The sequence below is a fragment of the Dictyostelium purpureum genome (genome assembly GCF_000190715.1).
Source record: "Dictyostelium purpureum unplaced genomic scaffold DICPUscaffold_414, whole genome shotgun sequence".
NCBI lineage: Eukaryota > Evosea > Eumycetozoa > Dictyosteliales > Dictyosteliaceae > Dictyostelium > Dictyostelium purpureum.
Genome location: NW_003519750.1, coordinates 1 through 27038, shown reverse-complemented (window position 1 = coordinate 27038; position 27038 = coordinate 1). Strand labels below are relative to the sequence as shown.

At 25.3% G+C, this 27038-nt stretch overlaps 9 protein-coding genes across 9 annotated transcripts; 6 read left to right on the top strand and 3 right to left on the bottom strand.

Annotated features, from left to right (window-relative positions):
* Positions 1-1297: 1297 nt before the first annotated feature.
* DICPUDRAFT_95807 (uncharacterized protein) lies at positions 1298-4209 on the bottom strand. Its single transcript, XM_003293268.1, has one exon. It carries the CDS (start codon positions 3786-3788, stop codon positions 1347-1349), a length of 2442 nt encoding a protein of 813 aa, XP_003293316.1. The 5' UTR covers positions 3789-4209; the 3' UTR covers positions 1298-1346.
* Positions 4210-4443: 234 nt separating this feature from the next.
* DICPUDRAFT_158140 (uncharacterized protein) lies at positions 4444-5540 on the top strand (the record flags this gene model as incomplete). The annotated part of the gene is made up of 2 exons (XM_003293274.1): positions 4444-5240; positions 5318-5540. 2 exons carry the CDS (start codon positions 4444-4446, stop codon positions 5538-5540), a joined length of 1020 nt encoding a protein of 339 aa, XP_003293322.1.
* Positions 5541-6568: 1028 nt separating this feature from the next.
* Positions 6569-9024, top strand: DICPUDRAFT_41848 (uncharacterized protein; the record flags this gene model as incomplete). The annotated part of the gene is made up of 3 exons (XM_003293273.1): positions 6569-6647; positions 6742-7464; positions 7541-9024. Coding segments are annotated over 3 exons (2286 nt in total), but the record flags the coding sequence as incomplete, so codon positions are not given.
* Positions 9025-9269: 245 nt separating this feature from the next.
* DICPUDRAFT_158138 (uncharacterized protein) lies at positions 9270-9963 on the top strand (the record flags this gene model as incomplete). The annotated part of the gene is made up of 3 exons (XM_003293272.1): positions 9270-9530; positions 9601-9777; positions 9850-9963. The coding sequence occupies 3 exons, from the start codon at positions 9270-9272 to the stop codon at positions 9961-9963; spliced, it is 552 nt and encodes a 183-aa protein (XP_003293320.1).
* A 450-nt stretch (positions 9964-10413) lies between these two features.
* On the top strand, positions 10414-17440 carry DICPUDRAFT_158137 (uncharacterized protein; the record flags this gene model as incomplete). Its single annotated transcript, XM_003293271.1, has 4 exons — positions 10414-10644; positions 10720-11376; positions 11444-12010; positions 12092-17440. 4 exons carry the CDS (start codon positions 10414-10416, stop codon positions 17438-17440), a joined length of 6804 nt encoding a protein of 2267 aa, XP_003293319.1.
* A 636-nt stretch (positions 17441-18076) lies between these two features.
* On the top strand, positions 18077-18298 carry DICPUDRAFT_12491 (uncharacterized protein; the record flags this gene model as incomplete). The annotated part of the gene is made up of 1 exon (XM_003293270.1): positions 18077-18298. A coding segment is annotated over one exon (222 nt), but the record flags the coding sequence as incomplete, so codon positions are not given.
* Positions 18299-19247: 949 nt separating this feature from the next.
* On the bottom strand, positions 19248-19835 carry DICPUDRAFT_83881 (uncharacterized protein; the record flags this gene model as incomplete). Its single annotated transcript, XM_003293267.1, has 1 exon — positions 19248-19835. One exon carries the CDS (start codon positions 19833-19835, stop codon positions 19248-19250), a length of 588 nt encoding a protein of 195 aa, XP_003293315.1.
* A 592-nt stretch (positions 19836-20427) lies between these two features.
* On the top strand, positions 20428-21794 carry DICPUDRAFT_83880 (uncharacterized protein; the record flags this gene model as incomplete). Its single annotated transcript, XM_003293269.1, has 3 exons — positions 20428-20953; positions 21037-21467; positions 21543-21794. 3 exons carry the CDS (start codon positions 20428-20430, stop codon positions 21792-21794), a joined length of 1209 nt encoding a protein of 402 aa, XP_003293317.1.
* Positions 21795-22024: 230 nt separating this feature from the next.
* Positions 22025-24115, bottom strand: DICPUDRAFT_83879 (uncharacterized protein; the record flags this gene model as incomplete). Its single annotated transcript, XM_003293266.1, has 1 exon — positions 22025-24115. One exon carries the CDS (start codon positions 24113-24115, stop codon positions 22025-22027), a length of 2091 nt encoding a protein of 696 aa, XP_003293314.1.
* Between the last annotated feature and the right edge of the window lie 2923 nt (positions 24116-27038).

Here is a 27038-nt window from a genome sequence, read left to right as displayed (position 1 = left end):
GTTTTAGAGGTAATAAGAAACTGTTTTGAGTACAAGTACCTAATTTATAAAATTTAAAAAAAAAAAAAAGAAAAAAAAAAAAAAAAAAAAAATAATCAAATAATCGTAAAAAGAGATAAAAATAAATTAGTATTTTTGTGAATTTAAGTTTAGATTAAATTATAAAACTTACTTGAATTATGACCCCTTCTTCTACACTTTGAACAAGGCATTTTGGTTTTGATTTTTTAATTATTTTTTTTCGAAAAAAATTTTATAAAAAATATAAAAAGATATTTTTATTTATTTATTTTAAATAAATTTATATTATTACTTCTCTTAATTAAAGCTTTAAGGAAAAAAATAAAAAAAAAAACAATTTTTTTTTTTTTAAAAACAATTTTTAAAAAACTTTTTTTTTTTTTTTTTTTTTTTATTTTATTTTTTTTATTTTTTTTATTTTTTTAGGAATTTACTAAATAAATAATTAAATACTTTTTAACTTTTGAATTAATTTAACTTTTTTTTATTTATATTTTATTTCTAATTTTTATTGCTTATGAATAATTAAATTAAATGAATTGAAAATGAAAATTAAATAGGTTAAATAGTTTTTTCTTTTTTTTTTTTTTGAAAAATGGCCCCCTTTTATTTTGTTTTTTTTGTATTAATTTGATTATTATTATTATTATTATTTTTTTATGTAAATATGTAATTGTTATAATTATTATTAATGAAAAAAAAAAAATAAAAAAAAATAAAATTTGTTTTTATAATTTATTTAAGTTTTTTATTTGTTGAAAAAATTTTATATTATTAATTGTTTTTTGTAACAGATTGTGTGTTTTTGTTAAAAATTATTTTGTGTGTTGGTGTTTGCCCCTGGTAATGGGATTAAGTGTGTGTAAATTAGTGTGTTGGACCAAGTAAAAAATAAAATTATAGTATTCTCTTTATGAAAGATTTAGTATGTTAATTTATTATTAAATAAAAAAGTTTATTGAATAATATTTTAATTTAATTTAATTTATATTTTTTATTTTTTATTTTTTATTTTTTTTATTTTAGATTGATTGGTATATGGTTTTTTTTTTTTTTTTTTTTAAAATATGTTGCGATTATTTGATATTAAATGTATAAAAAAAGAAAGTAATTATTTTATTTTTTTTTTTTCAATAAGCATACACAAAATATTAAAAATTTAAATTTTTTTTATCTTTAAAGTAATAATTATTTATAGAATCTTAAAAATCTTCACCATCCCCCACAACTGCACCCATTCTTATTAATTATTCATTAAATTTTATATTTTTATTAATACTTTTTTTAATTTGTTTTACAAAAAAAAAAAAAAAAAACAATTTAATTTATTTGTTATTTTTTAATTTTAATAATTTTTCGGTTTGATGAATTAAATTAAAGTTTAATTTAATAAGTAAAAGTAATTGTTTGAAACCATTTTCGTTGAATTGAATAATTGGAGAATTTGAAAATGTATAACGTGAGGCTTCATCTAAATATTTTTCTTGAAAATAAATTGGTACGATTGGTTTACCTCTATTTTCGGCTAATGAGATTTCATCTCTAATAAGTGGAGAAAAATCAGACTCTGAAATAATTATAATTACAACCCAGCTTGAAATTACTTTTTTCTCTCTTGGTACAATTACTATACCATTATCTTGAAGGAATTGAAAGAGTGGTTCAAATTGTTTATATTTATTTGGATCGAATGAGATGAAAACAGATTCAGAACCACTAATGGAGAGTGCTGATGTATCATCTAATTTGCTATCGACATCTTCATCATCATTTGCACTGCTAGTTTTTGTTTCGTTTGCAAAGATATTGTATATACCATCCATTAAAATAGAGAATGAATCGTTGTAAATATCATAGGTTGAGAAATCTACCAATTGAGAACGGAAAATACAAGATTCTAATGATGGGTCTTTAATTGGAGTTTTTTCAGCCCAAATCGAAATCATTGGTTGTTTGGATACATGATTTAATAAATAGTTAGTATGGAATGCACTTGAGAGGGATGATTTTGATACACAAAAAATGTAGCCATAACATTCAGTTTTTTGATTTTCAAATTCGATGAGGCAACAAGAGATGTAATTCTCTTCTAGGGAAGCTTTTAAACCATTGGCCAAATTGATATTTTCACCGGTATAAACGATACCAATTTCATAGATTCTGTAATTTTTCTTGATGTAAAACGATTCCTTCTTATCCAAAAGGTCAAATGGTCTTTCAGAGTTTTTATTTCTCAAACGATGACTTGCACCACATTTAATTGCTATTTCAAATTCATCGATTTTTCCTTGTTTTGCGAAATGGTGAAGACAGTTGTCACCATCTTTGGTGATAAAGTTAATTGGTGATTTGAATCTCTTGAGTGGCCACTCTAAAATACTGGCATCATAAAAGAACGGTGGTAAACCCTCGTCATTAAGTTCTGTTAAATTGGGACCAAGGTATTCCTGGTTGTTTTGAGAGCCATCTAACAATTGAACTTCTTGTGAACTGTAGCTATATTTTTTCTTTGCTAAAAGGTGAGTAATTGTGTCACCATTATGATCTCTATATGATATATATTTCTTTGTATAGTGTGATAGATGCTTGTTATCCATATGGCTAATGATATTTGCTTTTTTGGTCCAAAGTAATTGTGCTAAAAAGCTTGGAAAGTTATCATACAATAAAGCACTATGATAGGAGCCTGTACTGACTTGAGCGGGATACCCAGTAATTAGTTTGCTTTTAGAGATAGGAAGAGTATCTATATGCTGGTCCTCTTCTGAACCGGATTGACCATAACGATTCCAACCAAAGGCCCATACTTCTTTATTTGAGGTTCTGGCAATAATATGTTTACCACAATCAGAGGAGCAGTCAAAATCAACAACATTGTCCATAAAGTGTTTTGGTGTATTTGAAGAATATTCTCTAACGAAGGTACCCCAAATATATAGTTGATTATTTTGAGTAACGGCAGAGGTGTAGTCGCCACCACAACGTACCTTTTTAAATTGCTGAAAGCCTTTAATTTTGATAGAGGTTGGTTTTCTTTCTGGAAACGATGTGCCGGTACCTAATTGATATTCATCATTACATCCCCAGGTATAAAGTTCTCCATTGGTATCAACGGCTGCCATATGTCTATCTCCAATTGAAAAATCTGAAATTTGAACATGCTGAGAAAAGAATGGTACCAATTGTGGTGTATATTGATCAACAGTTGTTTCGATACCCAATTGACTGTATTTATTATAACCCCATGTAAGTAAAGAGCCATTACTTAAAACACATCCACTTGATGCACCACCAGCATGAACACTAACAGCAAAAACTCCAGTGGCTAGTGGTCTAAGGTTAACATTGGCTGGTTTTAATTGTGATGATGTTTTACCTAATCCTAAACGACCTAATGATGCGCTGCCCCATGTGAAAACTCTTTTTTCGCGATCTAATACAATTGTATGATCATTTCCACACTCGATATCTACCACGCCATACAAAGAATAGACTTCTTCTGGAGTTCTAACATCTTCAGTATGTCCAATACCTAGTTTACCAAAACTACCATTACCAAATGTAAAAACTTTACCTTCAGTTGTAATGAACCCAGTATGCTGTACACCACATGATACCTTCTTAACAGTATACCCCATTAATGGCATTGGTACAGAAGTATAATTATCTTGGTTATAAATAACTTCTTTACCTTCAATTTCTGTACCTAATTGACCATGTGAGTTTTTACCAAATAACATTAAAAAATTCTCTTGATACAAAGCCATTTTATAATTTACATAAATATTGATTTTTTATTTTTATTATTATTTTAGATATTTTTTTAATGTGTATTTGTGTTTATGTGGTTTTGTTATTACAAAGTTATTTATTTACAAAATATATAAATAAGAAGTGAAGGTGTTTTTCACAAATGAGGGAAAAAAAAAGAAAAAAAAAAAAAAAAAGAAAACTAAACAAGCTGTAATCTTGATTTATTTCCAAAACTACATAACTTTGTAATTAAGAAATATTTCTTAAAAAAAAAATTAAAAATTTTGTTAAAAATCTAAAAAAAAAAAAAAAAATAAAATTTAAAACTTTAAATTTTTTTTTAAAATTTAATTTTTTTAATTATTTTAATTATTTTAATTTATTTATGTTTTTGGTATTTTAGTTACTAAAATGAAATAAACAGTTTATTTTTAGATTGAGCTTTTAAAGAGAAATTTTTATTTCTTTTATTTATTTGAATATATAATTATTTATTGGAAATTATTTTTTTTAAAAAAAAATTAAAAAAAATTAAGAAAATTTTCATTTTTATTTTTAAATTTTTATTTTTTTTAACAGCAATAATTCATACCAACACATTGCAAAATAGCTTATCTTTTTTTTGATTATATATTATAAATTTTTATTGTATAGTTTCTTTTAAAAAAGATGTCAACTAAAATTACAGATTTTTTTACAGTAGTTAGCAAAAAAGAAGAAAAGGTAAAGGAAAAAGAAAAAGAACAAGATTTAGATTCATCAGAGACTGAAAATGAAGAAGAGAAAAAAAAGAAATTACCCACCAAAAAAACAACTCCCAAAAAATCACCCTCTGAAAAAGAAGAGGTAGAGGAGAAAAAAGAAAAAAAAGAAAGTTCAAAAAAAAGAAAATCACCTGAACCAGATGAAACTACAGAAGAAGAGGGTTGTGAAAACCAAGATGATGAGAAAGAAATTAAAAAGAATAAAGTTGAAGTTACCGATTCAAATTATTATGATGATATTGAATCATATATTTCAGATGTCAATTGGAAGAATGCTCTTCAAGATGAATTCAAGAAAACATATTTTAAAAATTTAATTTCAAGTTTAAATAAAGTTAAAAAAGAAAATAAGAAGCCAATATATCCACCAAAAGATGAAGTTTTTTCAGCATTCAACTATACACCTTTAAAAGATGTCAAAGTTGTTATTATTGGTCAAGATCCTTACCATGGAAAAGGTCAAGCCCATGGTCTTTCATTTTCTGTTAAACCAGGGGTTTCACCACCACCATCATTAATCAACATCTATAAAGAATTAGTTCAAGATTGCCCACCATTCAAACAACCATTAAAAAATGGTTTCCTTGAACCATGGGCCAAACAAGGTGTATTTTTATTAAATGCTGCTTTAACTGTCGAGGAATCCACTCCAAATTCTCACAAAGATTTTGGTTGGTATCAATTTACCGATGCTGTATTAAAGTAATCTATTCAATTATATTATTATTATTATGACTAGTATTATACGTATAATGACTAACTCTTTAATTTTTTTTTAGAATTTTAAATGAACAACCACAACCAATCGTATTTATTTTATGGGGTGGTTTTGCAAAAAAGAAAAAGAGTATTCTTAAAGGAAAACATCATTTCATTTTAGAATCAGGCCATCCATCACCATTATCGGTTACCCACTTCAAAGGTTGCAAACATTTTTCAAAAACAAATGAGTTTTTAGAATCAAAAAATATTGAAAAAATCGATTGGACCATCAAACCATAATAAAAATAATAAATAAAACTTTTTTTTTTTTTTTTAATATTTTCATTTTATTTTATTTTTATATTTTACTGCATTTTTATTTTTTTTTATTTTTTTAATATTGTGTTTTTACAAAAAATAAAAAAACCTCTAATTTTAGAACAAAGCTCATCGTTATTTTTTAATTCAATGGTTTCATTACTTTGAATAATAAGTTATTTTTTTATTTTACAATCCTTATGTAATTCAGTTGATTGGGTATCTAAAAAAGTAAAAAAGAAAACCAAAAGAAAAAATTTATTGGTTTTTTTATCAAAAGCCACCATCACCAAAAAAAAAAAAAAACAAAAAGATTTTTATTTTAAAAAAAAAATAAAAAATAAAAAAAAAAATAAAGATATTTTTTTAAAAAAGAAAAAAAAAGATTTTTTTTATAAATAAAATTTTTTTTAAAATTAATATTATTGATTAAAAAAAAAAAAAAAAAAAAAAAAAAAAAAAATTTTTTAACTTAACAAAAAATATAATTAAGCAACCAATACCAATAACATCAAATTTTAAATTTGTGTGTCTCTGTGTGTGTGATTATTTTTCAAATAAATACAAATATACAAATTAATAAAAATTAAAATTTTTTTCCAAACACACATTATCATAAATTTTAAAATTATTTTAATTTAAATTAAAATCAAATTGTTGTTATTGTTTTATTTGTTTGTTGTTTTTTTTTGTTTAAAATAAAATAATAAAATAATAAAATATAGACTATAAAAATAATAAAATAATAAAAATAAAAAAGAATTTTGTAATATAAACTGTAAATTAACAAAAAATGTCAAACCCAGTATGTGTAAGTGTCTATTTATTATATATCTTTATTATTTTTTATTTTATTTTTTTCTTTATTTTTTATTGGAGTGTGGAAAAAATAAATTTTTAATATTTGCTGATTGTGATTTTTAAATCAACTTTTTTTTTTAAAAAAAAATTATTAATACAAATTTTTGATTTTTTTTTTTAAAAAAATTTAGATAAATAATACTGGAGTAAATAGTTTAAATGGGGAGTCAGTATCACCAAATAATAGATTGGGATGTTCCCCAAACTCACCTGTATCAAAACCATCATGTATGTATTTTTAATAATATATTAATCAATAACAATAGTTAAATTAATTTTTTTTTTTGTGATTATTTCATTTTTTTTTTTTTTAATTAAATAGCATTTGATTTAAATGGTAAAAAAACTACAAAAAGCAATGTTGTAAAATATATTTTAAGTAGAAATGGGTCAAGTAATAGTTTAATGGGAAAGAAAAGAGGTAGTGGCAGTGATGCTGAAGATGAAGTTAGCAGTACACCAGATTCACCAAAGCTATTTCGTGATAAAGAACATAGCAGTAGTATTGGTAGCAATTCAAGTTTAGATGGGTCAGTAGGAAGGGGATCATTAAGTGGTAGTTTAGGTATCAAAAAGAATGGAAGTAATTTATCAGTGAGTACAAATATAAATAATAATGATGGTGCTAATGTTATCGACAGATCGCTTTGGACAGTAAAGTCTTTAAAAGAGCATCCACAAATTTTAGATATAATGGAAAGAGTTAAACCAGTAAATAGAGCAGTTTCATTTGGTCAAATCTATGCTTCTGAAGAGACCCAGTTCGAATTTGATCCATTGATTGGCAAAGAAAATATTTTACAACTAATTCTTCAACATTTGCAATTCGAAGGCTTATTGAACTCTAAAAAAGTTATGGAAGAAGAGGCTAGAATTAATTATCCAGAGTATGCAATCAATGAAAGTAGACTAGTAACTCTACTTAGGGCTGCATTAAAAGATTCCGATAAAGTATTTGAGTTAGCTATGGATAATAAATTGGAAAAAGAAGCTTCAATGCAACAATTGGAAGAGCATTTAACATTTTTAGGTTTATTTAAGGATGGTAATATAAATTCATTTTAAATTACAGAAATATTTTAATAATAATATTAATTTTTAATAATTTTTTTTTAAAATAGAATCACAAAATACAAATGTACAAGATATAAATATTTATGATGAACCAGAAACAAATATTATTTATTTTGAAGAAAAAGATAAGGATAGTTCCAATAATACTAATAATAGCAAAGAGTCACCAACATTAAATGGATCAGGATTGTCACAAAGCTCTATTGGGCTATCATCTTCAATGTCGCAACAACAAATTCAACAATTACAATCTCATAATTCATCTCAACAAGCACCATCCACTCCACCACCAAGCAAATCATCGTCATCATCATCGTCAACAGCAGCTTCAACTGGACCACAGGTTAAAGCAGCTTCATTAAATATATTAGTTACTCTATTGACACCAGAAAACAATCATGATTTAGAATATACCAAAACTTTTCTTCTTACATATCAATCATTTACCACCCCAGAAATGTTATTGCAAAAATTAATTCAACGTTATCACGTTCCACAAAAACCAGGCCAATCTGTCGAAGCATGGAGACAAAGATCAACTCATATTCAGCTTCGTGTAGTTAATGTGCTCAAAACATGGATCAAAGATTACTTTTCAGATTTTAGTGAAAAACTTGTCCAGGCCATTAAAACCCTCTTGGAGAGTATGAGACATTCTGGTAATACACCTTATGCTAAAGTTATTTCCGATGCATTAAACTCTGGTCTTAAAAAGAGTGGTCGTAACAATACAGTATTCACAGTATCAGCACCCGAACCCAAAGTACCAAAGAACATTTGGTCACATCAATTAGATATCTTTTCAGTGGATGAAGAGGAAATCTCTAGACAGTTGACATTGATGGACTTTGAAATCTTTTCAAATATTAAAGCCACTGAACTTTTAAATCAATCATGGAACAAACCTAAATTACGTCATCGTTCACCAAATGTATTATCATTAATCGCAAGATTTAATGAAATATCAGAATGGACAGCTTCATCCATTTTATCATACGAAAGGGTTAAAGATAGAGCAAGAATCATGGCAAAATTTATAAAGATTGCAGAATATTGTATGAAATCACTCAATAATTTTAACACATCCATGGCCATTCTCTCTGGTTTGAATGCATCCTCAATTCACAGATTAAAATTCACCAAAGAAGAAATGCCAAAACATACCATGCAAGTTTATCAAGATTTACAACAACAACTTTCCAGTGCCCAAGCCTATAAAGAATATCGTGCCCTTTTAGCTAAATCAAATCCACCTTGTTTACCATATCTTGGCGTTTATTTAACTGATTTAACTTTCTTTGAGGATGGTAATCCAGATTTTATTCAAGGTTTCATTAATTTTGGTAAAAGAAAGCTTATTTATGGTTCAATTTCAAATGTTCAAAGTTTCCAAAATACAAAATACAATTTACAACCAGTTTATCAAATAGCTAAATTATTAACAGGTTTCAAATTATTAAACGAAAATGAACTTTATTCAAGATCGATGACCTATGAACCAAGAAATAAAGAACGTAGTGAAATTTTATAAATACATTAATTTAATAAAAACAACTATTTAATTATTTAACAAAAAAAAACATTTTAAAATTATGTTGCTTCGTAATTAAATAAAAAAGGTTTTAGTTTAAATATAATGTGATTGTTTGAAAATAAAATTTTTTTTTTTTTTTTTTTTTTTTTTTTTTTTTTAAAATTTTTTTTTGAATTAAAAAAAAAAATTAAAATTTTTTTTACAAATTGTTATCATATGACACCATCCAATCAAAAATAAAGATGAAACAATATCCAATTATTATATATCCAGATAATAACATTACAATTCTTTTATTTAAAAATGTTGAAAACAGTAAAGAGATCAAAGAGTTAATTACAAATAACCAAATGGAATGTGCAATTGCAAACTGTAAACCAATTTATGATCATCAACAAATACTAATTGCAGCAACAAGATCAATTGGATGTTTACTCGAAGCTAAAAAGCCAAACTATAATATAAACAAAGATATAATTAATAGATTGTCACCCTCTGGAAACGTAATTATTATTGATTATTAATTAATTATCATTACTACTTACTAACTAACCTTTTTATTCTACGAATCAGTATACAGAGGCATTTAATAATTTCGGTTTAAATAGTGACGATAAAGAGTTTTTTGTATTTTTATTTAATGCATCAGAAGATAAAATTAAAAAAATAAGAGAAGTTATTAAAGGTGAAGAAGTTGATATTTCAAACAACACTATAAATCCATTTTTTGATGTTGAAAGTGCCAAAAAAGTAAATATTTTCTAAATAAAAATAAAAAGAAAACCAATAATAGCTTTGATTGTACTAATCATCCTTCTTTAGTTATATAAAATTACAGAATCAGATTTACCAACTAATTTAGAACAAAATGACGAATTCTTTGAAAAATTAAAAAGATTAATTATTAATAATATGGCCATTAAAGGTTTATTGTAAATTTAGAAAAAATAAAAATATATTATTTTAATTTTATATCATTCTCAAAATTAATAATTTTCAATGCTGTAATAACGATAATTTTTTTTCGATATTTTATGGTGTAATAAAATGGGAATTAACTCTTGAATCATTTCCTTTTCAATATATTTCATTAAAAAAAAAAAAAAAAAAAAGATTTTTTTTAATTTTTTTAAAATTTTTTTTAAAAAAAAAAATTATTTTTTGGTTACATTTTTTTAAAATTTTTATTTTTTTTATTATTGTTATTATATATAATATATAATAAATATATTATTAAATAAAACTATTGATATTTATATATATATTATTTTCATTTAGTTTATAGTTTTATTTAATTTATTTATTTATTTATTTTGTTTTTTTTTTATATATTTATATTTACGAAATAATAATACATCAGATCACATCACATTATATTTAATAACAATGTCTTTGGTAAATAAACATTTAGTACCAGAGATATTTAGATTTTCAGCTAAGGTTCAATTAGCAGAAACTATTAGTTATATTTCACCAGTACCAATTGAAAGTGTTGATATATTAATACAATCATGTTTATCATTATTACCAAATCAACAATATAAAGATGTCCAACCAAACGACCCATCAATTAAAAAGATATTTGATTTAAACCCAACTATATTATCAACAATGATTGTGAGTTTTAAAATAAATAAAAAAAAAAAAAATAAAATGTCATCATATTAATTATTTTCTTTTAAATTTAAACAGAGTATTAGAGCACAAGAATCGGTAATAGCGTTAGCACATTTTTTCAAATGCTCAAATGGGGTAGCAGATAAAAGAGTTATACCAATTTTAAAATCATTTTTAATGTATCTTACCTATTTTGGAGGCGCCAATAATAGTAATATCAATACAAGTAATACTAGCAATACCAGTAGTAGTAATAGTGGTAGCAATCCAATATTTTCACAGTCAAATGGATTATCACCAATTAGTGGATTACATCAAAACGATTTACAAAATTCACAAAGTTTTACATATTATCTTTTAAATCAATTATCAATTCTTTCAAATATTTCAAATGAATTAAGAGATGATATTGTTCCAACATTTCTCCATTTTTTTGACCAAATTATAAAGAATGAACAAAATCCAATTATTCTTGGAACTCTTCAAGCATTAAGTGATAAAAACAATAGTTTTGATTTCTCCCAAGAGCAATTATTAAAGGTTATTGAAAACATCGAAAATATCATCGAAGCAGCCACTCAAAAGAAAACATTATTACTCGTTTGTCAAGCTCTCGAACAAATAACTTATTTACCAGCTGTTGATCAAGATATTTATAAAAGAATTTATAGAGATATTTTCCCATATACTTCAACATTACCAACTGATAATGAAGCTTTTATTTCAATCATTGTAAATAGATAAAATTTTATTATTATTATAAAACTAAATACTAATATTTTTTTCTTTTTTTATAAAGAATGTTATTGTAAGATGTGGTAAATTAAATTCAAATATTGGAAAAGAGGTTTTAGATTTTTTAATTAGATTTATGTCAGAAATTAAAAATTTAACAGATAATGAGACTTCAGCATCATTAAACAAAGCATTTAGTGAACAGCTTTATCAAACAGTATTATTATCATTTGTGGAAATTGCAGATATTTATTCAGATAAAACATTAAAGGTGGTAGATGTACTTAAAGAATTTTTAGTCTCATCAAATATAATCAAAAATAATGAAGAAACTAGAAATAATTTATTTAGTTGTATTTGTACAATTTTAAAGAACGAGTATAAAAAAGAAAGAGGTGTTGAAGTTTGCAAAACTATTATAACCTCTTTATTAAATTCATTACACACACAATATACAAATTATAAAAATTCATCAATTTCCGAACCATTCAACACTCCAACCTCCTCTTCATCAACTTTATCAAACTCCTCTTCAAAATCACCACCTTTGTATTCAAACCCAACTTTATTTTCACTTTCAAATATAATTATTGTTTTGGGTAAAATTACATGTACATTAAATGATCCAATGGTAAGTTAATATTAATATTATTTATTCAATTTATTTATAAAAATTATAGTGTATTAATTCCCACTTTTTTTTTTTTTTTAGATTATTGAAATTATATTACAAAATTTTATGAGCAGAGTTTCTAGTTTTTATCCACCAAGCCAAATTGAAAATTTAATAATATTCCAATTAACAGATATTGCATTGTTAGAACATCAAAATGTTACCAAGGATATTGTTGTTTTGATTACAAATTTATTTAAAAAGATTTGTAAAGACCCAAATCAAGGTTTAATCAGTAACATCACCGATAAAGCATTAGAAAAACTTGCCAAACATCTTACCAATGAAGAATTACGTTTAGATCTTTGTAGAAGAGTTTTGAAATTGTTCCAACAATTAGGTAAAAGTTTCAGAAGACCAGATGGTCGAGAAGGAAAAGACAATAGCAGCGATCCAAATAATTACTATATTACATCACCAATTTTAAAGGGTATGGGTTTCTTATTACCAACCATTGCCGAGTTAATTAAAGTTATACCAATTAAATTTAATACAAATGATATCCCACCAGCAGAACCTGCCAATCCTTCATTACCAACATCCCCAACCAATACCAATAGTAACACTGCATCAGAAATTGAAAATATCTCATCAATTAAATTATATCGTTCAGTTTGGTTTTATTGTGTATTCTTCAAGTTCTCAATCCAAGGTGTTTGGAGAAGTGATTGGTGGAATTCAGTACAAATTATTGCTGCTCATTTATCACCATTAATTTCAACTAAACCACATATTTATTTAGAAATGGAAGTTGAATTGGATAGTATTATTAAGCAAGGTTTAGAAAAAGATTACTTTTATAACGTTAAAACTTCATTAATCGAAGCTCTTCCAAACCATTCAGCCTATATCAAGAATCTCAGTTTGCCACAATTGGCCTTTATCCATTCAGTTTATATATTAGAAACTATGAGATTTGCTGTATCTGGATCGTTTGAACCCGCTTTCTCTTATTTGGAAGATCAAGGTATTGAAAATATTAATGTAACTTCCAGTATTCGTGGTATTGTCGATAAAGTATTTGCAGATTTCCTCACCGGATATGGTTCTATTTCAAACTTTATTACTATCGAACAAGAATTAAGCGCCCACGCATCTTTTCTTTTAATTAAATTCTGTTATCCATACGAACCTGTTCGTAAAGCCGCTGACGATTATATTTCAACCTTGGTTACTAAATTCCCTCAGGTTCTTTGGTCAAAACAATGCTTGTCAACTCTTTTAGATTTAATTGAAGCAATTGGTAAAGGTGCTAAAGCTAAGCCAATGGATATGATCTCTGTTCAAATGTCTCACTCTCAAATTACTATTGAACTTCCAGATGAAACCCCGGTTCGTCAAAGATTACTTTCAGATATTATCGCTCTTGGTAACATTTGGTTAAAGAGTGGTGCAAATGCTGCTCCTTCCGAAATTCAAGAACTCTTACAAGAATATATGCAAAAATTCAATCAATTAAAGAGAGAACATATAGGTTTATCATTGGCCGTCGAAATTGGTGCTAATGCTGATATCAACTCTGATAAATTGGTTTCTGGTAACCATGACAATATTCAAGTCGCTGCAGCTTCAAATCAAAATGGATCCGCTTTCCCAACCTGCTTTAATTCAAATGCTGCAAATTTTGTAAACTCACTTCAATTAAAAGCATTATACAGCGGTGAAATTAAAGGTATGATCAATATGATGGCAATGTCTATGGGTGTAAATACTTGTAATAATAATGGTGATATTGAAGACGAAGAATTATCAGAAGAAATTGAAAATAGAGCATATGACAGTTTAGTCAAAGAATTTGAAAGTCTTATTCAATTAGCTCATAAAAATAGTTTACCAGTAAACAATATGGCATTTATTTCAATTATGTATCGTTCATGTGCATTCTTAATCAACCACTATTTTGGTTCAAGCATTAGATTAATTCATATGGTTTGTTATGCCCCAGCCTATTTCTTTACTGCTGAATCTATGGAAATTGGTATTGGTTGTTGGAAATGGCTTTTAACCGAACGTCCAGATCTTACAAAATTCATCATGACCTCAATTAGCGACATTTGGGCATGGACAGTCAACCAAAGAATTGGTTTGTTTGCAAACAATGAAAGAGAGCCAAGTCCATTAGCTATTTCTGGTCAACAACAATCAATGGATCAACAACAAGTAACTGAAATTTTATCAGATAAACACGATATCAATATCGAAGAACAACAACACTTTGAAAATGATAAAAACAAATATATTAGACAATTTAAACCACCACAATCAATTGATAAAACAAGTGATATTCCACATAAAATTTGGTTAGATTTCCTTGAAGAAAGATATTCAGTTGCAAAATATGGCTCACAAGATCAAATGGATATTATTATTGGTATTCTTCAAAAATCAATTATGGATCCAGATGGTTTAAGTGTTTCACCAAAGAGCTTAGGCTCTCGTTTCAAATTATTATTACTCTGTACAAAATTACTTCAAGGTGATCATATTCATGACCCATTCAGTGCTCGTTTAATGCGTGAAAGAGTTTATTTAGCATCTTTAACTTGGTTCTACTTACCACCAGCTTGGTATGGCCCAGCAGAAGCAGGCAGCCAAAGCCAATTGGAAATTGATACTAAAACTTTAATCGAGTTTTGCAAAGCCCTTCAATCCGAACCAATTTATCAATTTATGGAAAAAAGATTCACCTTTAGTAGTAAGAATAGCAATAGCAGTGGTAATAATATTTCCTTACAAAATGCCATCAATGCTGCTGGTAATGGAAGTGATCGTTCAAATAGTGTCAGCGCCCCAATGTATGCTTCAATCAGAGGTAATAAAACAAATAGTATCACAATGTCAAACTCCAACTCTTTCCATGGTATTGATCAATCAAATGGATCGATCACCTCTGCATCAGGTATTAACCAATTAAACTCAAGTAATATTGGTAACACTGCCAGTGGATATAGTACTGCAAATTCTACTCCAAACAATCCATTAATTTATGGATCTGGTGGTTTCAGTATGCATAACTATGGTAGTGGTATTGGTGTAGGTATTAGCTCATCAATGATCAACGGTAGCACTGGTTATCAACCATCATCAAATCGTAGTAGTGGCCTAAAACAAATTAATGAAACTGGTTCAGCTACCTCCTCATCATTTGATATTAATGGTGATATGGAATATATTTCAAGTGGTTCAACTAGAATGATTGATGTTGCTGGTAGCGGTGTTGGTACAATGACATCATTAGTTGGTCAACAAATTTCACAAACATTACTTTTAGACTCAATGAAACCATTGGAAAATAACAAACCAGCAATGACAGAAGCTCATCTCATCGAATTAAAAAAGAGAAGAAATCTTATTCTTTTATTAGTTGGTAACGAATTAGAACGTATGTCAGCATGGAACTCACCAGTAAGTCGAATTTCAACACAAATTCCAGAACAAACCAAATTTGTTTATGAAAATCTTCCAAAATCAATGAAATCAAAATGGAAGGATTATTTAATCTCTGCTTGGAAAATCAATCCAAAATTAGCAATCCATTTTTCATCAAGATTCCCACTATCTAAAATTCGTAATCTTATTAGTGAAATGGTAGTAAAGAATACAAAAGCTGTACTCGATATTCCAGAAGCTCTTCCATTTTTAGTTACCGAAGAAAATGTAAAAGCTAATATTCCAGAATTAAAATACCTTTTATATTGGGAAACCGTTACACCACCAATGGCTATCTCTCTTTTAGGTAAATCCTATCACTCTCACCCATTGGTTTCACAATATGCATGTCGTGTACTTCGTTCATTCCCACCTGAAACCATTATGTTTTACATTCCCCAATTAGTACAAGCTCTTCGTTATGATAGATCTGGTCAAGTTGAAAACTATTTAGTATCAGCCTCAAAAACTTCAGAATTATTAGCACATCAAATTATTTGGAACATTCAAACCTACACTGAGCCAGATCCAAATGGTAGAATTATATTAGATGACCCACTTATTCAATCAGTTTCAAAACGTCTTAAAGATCGTGTTATTGATGAAATGCAAGACTCTGAAAAGATTTATAATAACTATAAAGAAGAATTTGCTTTCTTTGAATCATTTACCGCTATTTCAGGTCGTCTTTTACAGTTAAAAGATCCATCAAAGAGAAAAGGTCAATTAAAAGATGAGTTAAGAATGTTAACAGTAAACAACAATGGCTCACCACTATACATGCCAACAAATCCAAAATCATTAGTTGTTGGTTTAGAAGTTGATAGTGCTATGACCCTTCAATCTGCTGCCAAAGTACCAATTTTAGTAAACTTTAAAGTCGTTGAAAGAGCATTACCAACTCCAACAAGTAATTTATCCCATGTTAGATCACCACCACCAAGTGGCTCACCACCAATTGAAAATACCTCACATGTTGATCCAATAGGAGGATCAGCAACCAGTAGCATTGGTAGCAACCAATTAACAATACCAAACAATAAGAATCATAAGAACCATTTAGCAAACTCTTCATCAATACTTAGAGAATCAAGTAGGGCTCTTAGAAAGAATATTTCTAAAAAAGTTACTCAAGACCAACCAAGCCAGTCCAACATAGTTCATATCCAAGGTTGTATCTTTAAATCTGGTGATGATATTAGACAAGATATGTTAGCCCTTCAAATTATTGATATCTTTAAGCGTATTTTCAAGAGTGTAGGTTTAGATCTATATTTATTCCCATACAAAGCTATTGCAACCAAGCCAGGTTGTGGTATGATTGAATTGGTACCCAACACAATGTCCAGAGATCAAATTGGTAAAAAGGTTAATGGTAATCTTTACAATTACTTTATTTCAAAATATGGTAATAAAAATTCAATTGGCTTCCAAAATGCACGTAGAAACTTCATAAAATCAATGGCCGCCTACTCTGTTGTCAGTTATATCCTTCAAATTAAAGATCGTCACAATGCTAACATTTTAGTAGATGAAGAGGGTCATATTGTTCACATCGATTTTGGTTTCATATTTGATATCTCTCCAGGTGGTGATATGATTACTTTTGAAGCCTCTCCATTCAAAATGAATCAAGAGATGATTGATATTATGGGTGGAAAACCAAATGCAGAACAATTTGTTTGGTTCATGGAGCAAAGTGTAAGAGCATTTTTAGCAGCACGTCAACATATGGACTCAATTATTACTTTAGTAGAATTAATGTTAGATACCAAATTACCATGTTTCAAAGATCAAACTATTCATAATCTTCGTCAAAGATTTTGTCCAAATAAGAGCGAAACCTATGCCGCCAAGTTTATGAGCAAAATTGTTTTAGATTCGTTCTCTACAATCAGCACTTTTTCAACTTATTTCTATGATGTTTTCCAATATTATGATAATGGTATCGAAATGTAATAAAATAATTTATAAATAGATTTTTTATAAATTAAATAATAATTTTATAAATAAAATAAAAGTAAAAAAATCAAAACTTAAACGATTATTCAATTTTTTTTTGGTGTGTGGTGAAATTTTTTTCTGATTTATGTTTTTTTAAATAAATAATTTAGAAAACTTGGGCGGTCTATCAAGAACCAATTCATTTCTAAATTCTGCTAGGTCTTGCTAACTATAAAAACAAATTTTAAAAGATTTTTATAAATTAAAAAATGAAATTATTTTATATTTGTTTATTTAATTTTTTATTTGTTTTAAAAAAATTATAAATCAAAATTTTAAAAAAAAAAAAAAAAAATTATTCTTTGGAACAGACACACAGAAAAAAATTTTAATTTTTTTAAATATTAAAAATATTAAATTATTCTTTTATGGATAAAATTTATTTATAAATTTTAAATTAAACCCCTCAAAATTAATTATAATTGTTTCAAAAAAAATCATAAAAATTTATTTTTTTTTTATTTTTTATAATTTTTTTTTTTTTATAAATTTTTCGTTTTTAATTTTTTTTTAAAATTTTTTTTAATATATATTATCATTACCTTAATATTATATAATATTATAAATACATTATAAACTCACAGAATGTCAAAAATTTTCACTTTAGAAGAAGTTTCAAAACATAACACCAAAGAAGATTTATGGATGATTATTGATAAAAAAGTATATGATGTTACATCATTTGCTGATGATCATCCAGGTGGTGCCGAATATTTAGTCGAAAATGCAGGTAAAGATGCCACTAATGAGTTCCTCGATGTAGGTCACACTCAAAAAGCTGTAGATATGTTAAAAGACTACTATATTGGTGATTGTCCAGAATCAAAACCAACCCCAACCTCAGTTCCACAACCAATGTCTGTTCCAGTTCAATCATCATCATCATCATCATCTGAAAATAAAGAAAAGAAATCAGATGACACTAAATTAATTGTTAGTTCAATCGTTGTTGGTGTAGCTGCTGTTGCCGCTATTACTATTGGTGTAGTTTCATTCTTCAAGAAAAATTAAAATATAAAAAAAATTATATAAATTATAAAATATATTAAAAAAGAAAATAAATAAAAATTGCAAAAAAATAAAATTTAAAAATAATATTCATCTTATTGTAGTTTATTTAGTTTTATAATATTAATCATTGTTTTAAATTTGTTTTTATTTTTCAAATGAACTAACCCATTTAAAAAAAACAATCATTTTTTTAAAATTAAATTTCTATCATCATTAATTTATAAATTTTCTAAATTTATTAAATTAATGAAACATAAATTAATTTCTATCATTATTTTTATTAATAATTTCTGATTTTATTTATTTTATTTTTTCAAATATAAATATTAAATATTTTGATTGTTTATTATTAAAATTGCAGTATATTCGTTTGGTCAAACTATAGTGAAATCATATCTTTGGTGATGTATATATTCTTGGTATGAAAATATATATAAAAATATAAAGATAATCAGATACTAACCCATGGCTCAAAGATACAACCTCCCCGTGGTTGAGCTGGAAACACCTATTAAAAATCGGTGGCCAATGCTATCGAAAAAAAAAAATTTTAACATTTTAGTATTTGTTTTATTTAGGTATTATTCATCGATCCAATAGTAAAGTAGAGTTATTTTTTTTACAAAAATAAATAAATTTTAAAAAAAAGAAATAATATTATGTTTTAAAATTTTTTTATTTTTTTTAAATATTTTATTTTTATCTTTTTTTTTTATCTTTTTTTTATCTATTCTATTATTTCTTTTTTTGTTTATTCTGAAGCATCTTCGTCATCGTCGTCATCTAAACCTGGTGGTGGAGCAGAAACAACAAAAGCTGTACTTCTTCTTGAACCTAATCTTGGTAAATTGGCAAAGTCTGATTTGGAGAATTTAAATGATTCTTTTTCTTCTTCGCTTGAACTTTCATCATCCTCAGAATCTGATCCCTTACTCTTTTTCTTTGGTGCTGCTTTTTTTGGTGGTGGTGCTGATTTTTTAACTGGTGCACTCTTTTTCTTTTTCTTTCTATCTTCTTCGCTGCTGTCTGATTCAGGTTCGCTTGAAACATCACTTTCAGAATCTGAATCGCTGGCATCTGAATCATTAACTACAAAACCATCATCTTCATAGCTATCTAAATCTGATCCTGATTCTTCTTCCTCATCTCTATAGTTTTTAGCATTTAATGAAATTGAACCACCTTTACCTGCTGGTGCTTTTTTTGGAATTGTACTAGTTGGTTTCTTGTCTCCTCCAACAGCAACTCTTTTTGTATCTTTCTTTTCTAATACTTCATTTTGTTGTCTCTTTTTATTTGCTAATGCTTCTAATTTTGCTCTCTTATCTGCATCTGACATTTTTCTATGTATATATATCAAAAAATAAAATAAATATATATATTTATCGTTTTTTAAACAAAAACAAAAATAAAAAAAAAATAAAAAAAAAGAAATACAAATGGAAATAAAAAAAAAAAAAAATTTTGAAAAATTTTAAAAAAAATTTTTTAAAAAATTTTTAAAAAAATATATATATTCTAACGGTTTTATGTTTTATTTGGTTAAATATTAGATATTTAAACTATTATTTAAATAAAAATAAAAAATTTAAATTATTATTTACCTTTGGTGGAAAATATTTGAAGATCTTTTAATAATATGAGAAAATAAATTATAATTATTAGATTATTGGATCTTGGAATCTATTTTTACATTATTTATTTTAAAAATGGTTGGTTATTATATATCTATGATTCATATAAAGTTTTTACAATTATTAGAAAAAAAAGAAAAGGTAATTATTATTTTTTTATTTTAGGTGAATGTGTAGCAAATAATTATGAAAAAAAAAAAAAATTTTGAAAAAATTTTAATTTAATTTTTTTTTTTTTCATTTTTTATTATTTTAATTTATTGCAAAATCACATCACACATATAATTTATACACACAATGATAGTCAATAAAAATATAATTAAAAATTTATATAGATACAATTATTCAACAATCAGAAAATTTTCAACAAGTAATAATAATATTAATATTACCAAAAATAATAATACAGAATCAAATAACACAGTAGACCCACCAACAACAAATTATTGCCACAATTATTTTAGTAATGTTCAAAATTATAAATCGTATGATGACAATGTAAATTTAATTAAAAATATAGATGGAACCAATGAACAACAAAGAAAAGAAACATCATCATCCATTAGCAGCCAGTTTGATAAAAATGATTACAGTGGAATATTTGGCCCAATTAAAAAGCAAATGGCATATTTAACAAAAGTTGTAGAGAATGGGATCATTACATTCAGAAACGACAGGATTTATTATAAGAATAATTTATTGCCAAAAGCATCAATTTTAAAAGAATCACTTTATACCAAAGTATTTCCAACTTTTCAATATCATAATCAAGATTCATATCATTATTTAAATTTCCACGAAAGAAAAGACATAATTGCATATAGTAGGAATTGTTATACTTTGGTTTACAATTATTTTTTAATAGCTTAGATATTAATTGTTTTTTTTAATTATTATTTTTAATAGGAACTGACAGATTAACATTTATACCATTAGCAATTTTCCTTTCAATTCCATTTTCAACATTTGGTTTACCATTCTATATTAAATTTTTACCAGGGTTATTACCAAGAGGATTTTCGGAAAGAAGCCAAGTTGTTGCAAGACACGACAAAATGATGCGTTTAAGAGAACATTATTCATCAAAACTTTTGCATAAATACGAATTAGAGGAAAAGGTTGAAAAGTTATTTGGTTCTGTTAAATCTATTAGTGACATTAGTCCATTAAAGATCAAAGAATTAGATGATGAATTTATTTTGGATTTTTCAGAAATTAAAAGAAAAAGATTAAGAACCATTTGCAGATCATTGGGCGAAACTACACTTTTAAACAGCAATCAATTATTAAAAGATAAAGTTTTAGGCTTTGGACCATATATTTCAAAGGAAAGTGATGTAAGTCATAACATTTTTAATAAAACAGTAATTAACTTTAAAATATTAATATTTTTTTCATTATTATTCCCATAGCAAATTATTAAAGAAATCAATAGTTTAACTTTCGAAGATTTCCAAGATTTACTTTATGAAAGATCATTGTCATTTACAGGACTAAACTATTACGAAATGAAAGAAAAGTTTATGAAATATGCTCAATTATTGAAATCATTAGAAGCTTTGGAAACAGTTAGTGGAGATTTACAAAAAGAAGGGGCTTTATATAAAAGATTTTATAAAAGATTTATTTTATTAAATGCTATAATAATTAAATACAAACTTTAAAGTTTAATAAATAATATTTTTGTCATGACAAAAAAAAGAAATAGTTGTATAAATAAAATTTTGTATCTCTTTTAAACTTTATTGGTTTCCTTTTTTTATTTTTATTTTTATTTTTATTTTACAGTTTATTATTTGTAATTTACAAAAATTATTTTATAATACGTATAAAAGATTATATATTTATTTTGTTTTTTTATTTATTTTATATTTATTTTATATTTATTTTATATTTATTTGAAGGGATTTGTGTTTTGTTTATAACTATAACAATGATTATTACTACAGTTATTTGAATCATTGTTTTTGTTATTTTTCTGATAATTGAAACCATTTATCAAATTATTATTAAAAAATATTGTGTTATTTGGAATTATTGATCTTAGTTGAATGTTAATCCTATTTTGTTGTGGATGAATCAAAAGACAGTCATCGATGGTATATAATAACTCTTGTTTTAATGATACTGGTGTTCCTTTTAAAAGAAATCTAAACTCTAGACTATCTAGTTCTGGAATTTCCATTTCCTCGATTTCTTTTCTTAATACCTTTAAAACTTGAAAGGTTTTTACTTTTAAAAAACCAATCAATAACTGAATTCTTTCATCAAAAATTAAAATTTCTTTTTTTATTTCTTTTTCCCTTTCCTTTCCTATTAATTCCTGTGCCTGTTGCGATTGTTGTTCGGTAGTTTGTTTTTGTTGTTGTTGTGGTGGTGATGGTTGCTCAGTAATTAGTTTTTGTTGTTGTTGTTGTGTTTGTTCAGCAGTTTGCTGTTTTTCGATTTGGTTTGGTTGTGAAGAGGTTGTATAGTTATGGCTATTATTTACAATTTTTTTACTATCTACATTGCCATTAAAAACCATACTTTCATTTTCATCAACATGTTTGTTAATAGTTATATTATCTATGTTGTTTTTGCTATTATTACTTATATTATTATTATTATTTTTATTACTATTATTATTATTATTATTATTATTATTATTATTATTATTATTATTAATATTACCATTACTATTTATAGTATTTAAATTATTATTAATTTTATTATTTACATTGTTAATTTTATTATTTGATAGATCTACAACTGGATCAATATTATTATTATTATTATTAATTAAAACATTTGGTTGCTGTTGAATTTGTGGTAAAGTTGTTTTGGTGTGATTATTGAATAATAATAATTCAAAGTCATCATCTTCGTTATTAATTAAACTACTTGAGCTATTTAACTTTAGTTTTTTCTTCCTGTAATAGTACCCGTCACCAGAGTCATCTTCATCCTCTTCTAATATGATTTTTTTATTTCCAAAATTCTCTTTATACTGGGATTTCATACACCACATATTTCTAACAGGTGAGCAGAATAATTTTTTGTAAGATGATAAGATACCACTTAAGTTTTTATTTAAGTGTTCTGTAGTTTTACCACTCGTTAATAAAATATCGATATTATGGATAATGAATGTACAGAGATCTTTATTTGAGGCAAATATTTGACCAGTTTTAATTGAAAGATTATAAAGAGTTGTGTGAACAATAACTTTCCATGATTTTGGTAAATGACCAAGAGTTGCTTGTTTAGTTTCGCTGCACTTGGTACATGTATAAATATATTCTTTATCTATATGGCTTGGTAATATTGTATTTGGTGCATCTTTTAATAAATCTTCTGCTGAATTTGGAATTAAGCTTTTACATTTAATACACAATAGTACTGTGTGTGAAATCTTGTATATCATATTGCTATTAACAATTGTTGGTGCTTCTTTTTCATCAAATTCTGCATCTTTTTCCTTTGAATTACCATTTTTTTTTATTATCCTTAAATTATTATTATTGTTATTGTTGTTACTAATATTATTATTATTGTTATTACTATTATTCATATTGTTATCATAGTCAATAAAAGAATATGATTTATTATTAAAGGATGTTGAGACGGTTGGTATTGGTTGTATAGATAGGGGTAATGATGATGTTTTATTTAAATTTGGATTATTATTAATTTCTTCAATTTCTTCACAATCTAATAAAATATTTTTATGAAAATTATTCTTATTTTTATTTATGTTATTATTTATATTATTATTTATATTATTTATACTATGGTTGTTCTTATTACCAATGTTATTATTATTATTATTATTATTATTATTATTATTATTATTATTATTATTATTTCCAACCAATAAGGTTTTTATGAAATTATCATTAGATCTTGATCTTGAACGATTTCTATAACTATTATCATCTATTGGACTTGGTGACCTTGATCTACTTCTTGATCTTTTATTGTTATAATATTCAATATTATTCATTTCTTTTAAAAAAAAAATAAATATAAAAAATATTATATAAATAAAATATTACTATAAGAGTATGAGGAGCGATAACTTTTATAAAATAAAAAATTTTGAAAAATCAAAAAAAAAAAATTATAAAAAAATATTTAAAATAAAAAAAAAACTATTTTTTCGTTTTTTTTTCTTTTTTTTTAAAAGTTAATTTTTTTTAAGAAAAAGTAATTGAATTTTTTGATTTCATTTGCATTCATATAATCTTTTTTTTTATTTTAATTGAAATTTTATTTTATTGGATAAAAAAAATTTTATATAATAAAATTATTTAATTAAATATAATGGTTTTTTTTTTTTTTAAAAGAGATGAAACACTAATCTATCCGTATTTTTTTTTTAATCTCTACCCATGCTCGTTTGAAATAAACTTTGTTATCCATGATACTACCAATACTATTTCCTGTTTGATCTTTTTTTTTTTTTAAATTGATGTTCTGATACATTATATGATGTTATTTCATATGCAAGATCTAATGATTTAACTTCATATGGTTTTAAATCTTCGCTGAACAATAAAGGAGATGGAGCTAAAATATTGAGGGATTTTTTTTTTGAACAAGTTACTGTATCATTTAAATTATTGATAAATGATTTATTTAGTTCCGAATAATTATATAGTTTTTTTATCATAGTGTTTAATAATACTGCACTATTATAATCAATACTATAATTTATTAATATATCATCGATTAAATTATTGATTGCTAATATTTGTATGAATAGGTTTAAAAATTTGACGATTATTTTTTTTTTTTTTTTTAAAAGTGAAGATAATAAAAAGCAAATGCTTTAAATAAATCAGTAAAAACTTTAAATAAATCAGTAAAATGATGATTATTATCTGGTGAGTTTAAAAACTCTGATTGAATAAAAGAAATGTCTCAAGATACCAGCCTTGACCTTCCACCAATCACAATCGCAAAAAATAATTTTTTATCACCGGGAAGATTTTTCTTTTTAAAAAAAAAAGGCCCCAGCGGGGATCGAACCCACGACCTCTTCCTTACTAGGGAAGCGCAATACCACTATGCTATGCGGCCAATTTGTTGAAAATTAAAAATTTGTATTTTATGGCGGCAAATAATTTCCCTATTAAGCGAAACCTAACAGAAAATACCCCAAAAAAAAATCACCAGTAAAAGAAATCATTAACAAGCTTAATGATGAAATTCACAAATTTATGGGGAAACCATCCTCAATAACTAAAAGGCTAGCTGCAGGAAAAGATTAGGGAGTTTAATCTAAAACTCCAGAGCAACCAAAAATAATTAGGGAATAAAATTATTTTAAGTTTGACAAAAAAATAATTTCTAAGTTTCCCCCACTCCCACACCAACCCACTTGACTAATTTTTTCATTTTAAAAACTTAGAAACTTAAAAAAAAAAAAAAAAAACTTAGAATTACATTATTTTTTGTATGAAAAAAATTTAAAATTCTTGTACAATTATATTTAATCATACCATTTTAGAAATATTTGAATAATTATAAATGACAGAGTTTTCGCAATATCTACTCTTGAAATGTTTGCCCATTCCCTTAATAACACACATTGTTCTATTCTTTCCCAACCCAAATTTGATCTGTTATCTGTAACCAACAACTTAGCACCCGAAAATTTTCTTTCAATTTCGACGGACGAAGAAGCAACTGAAAGTACATTTCTTACAATTGAATATTATGTTGGATACTCAATACTATTTTCTTTCTAATATTTTATTGTATCATTTCTATGATCTAAACTTTCTTCTACACATAGTCAAGCTGTTTTGGGTTTTTTGAAATTACTTTTAGTGCATGGGACTAAAGCAAAGGAGGTTTCGTTAGCACTTTGATTGATGTTGTGATCTTGACCACAATTGTAACAAACTTTATTCTTCATTCGGAATGCAATCATGCCATTCTTCATTTCTTTCATTATTTCTTTTTTAAAGTTACTTTTGTTACTATTTAATAGGAGTTGCAAGTATTTTTGGATTTCTTTATACTTTGAAATATATGTATTTGTTTCTTTTTTTTCTTCAATAAGCATTTGAATTAAAGGTTCATCATAGTTGCTCTATACTATCTCTTTGGTAAAGTGATAATCTAGAGTATTTATTGTATTATTTGAAAGATTGTTTTTTTCTTTATATTTTTTTGCTGCTAAACATTTACCATCTATTAAAAATAAGATATTAGTATAATTTTTTAATCAATAAATTAAATAATAATATTTATACTTTACTATTTGTAAAATGATATCTATGTTATAGGGATGTTGATAGCTTTTTGTCTTGATCTTAAATTGAATTTCTTCTGGTAATAGGTCTTTTATTTGTTCCTTCCATTGATATTTAGTTATTAATATTAAAATATATTTATTTTTTATAATTTTAAATTTATTAATTTATATATATATTAATTATTTATTAATTTATTTTTTATTTTTTTAAAATATAATTATTTTTTATATTTTTATATATATTCAAAATTTTTATTTATATCAAAATTTATTAAGTATTTATAGAAAAAAAAATTATATTAAATTTATTTATTTTTAATTTTAAATATTGAGCTTAATTATATAACTGCTTTATTGTAATAAAATATATTTAAAAATCCTCTTAACAATATTTATGTATATTAATAAAAAAAAAAAAAAAAATTTAAAAAAAAATTAAAAAAAAATTTTAAAAAAAAAAAAAAAGGGGGAAACAATAACACATTAATTCACTGGAATGTACAGAGTAAATCGACAAAAAAATCATTCGAGATTGCAATTTCAGTACTAAATCTTAACACTACCCACATAGATATTATGACAGAAACAAATTTAGAAAAAGAGAAAGAAAAGAATATCTTAGGAAACAGAAATAACCATTCAGCACCAGCAGAGGGAAGGG

Coding starts and splice junctions, on each gene's coding strand:
- DICPUDRAFT_95807 (XM_003293268.1), bottom strand. CDS start 3,788: ATGGCTTTGTATCAAGAGAATTTTTTAATGTTATTTGGTAAAAACTCA.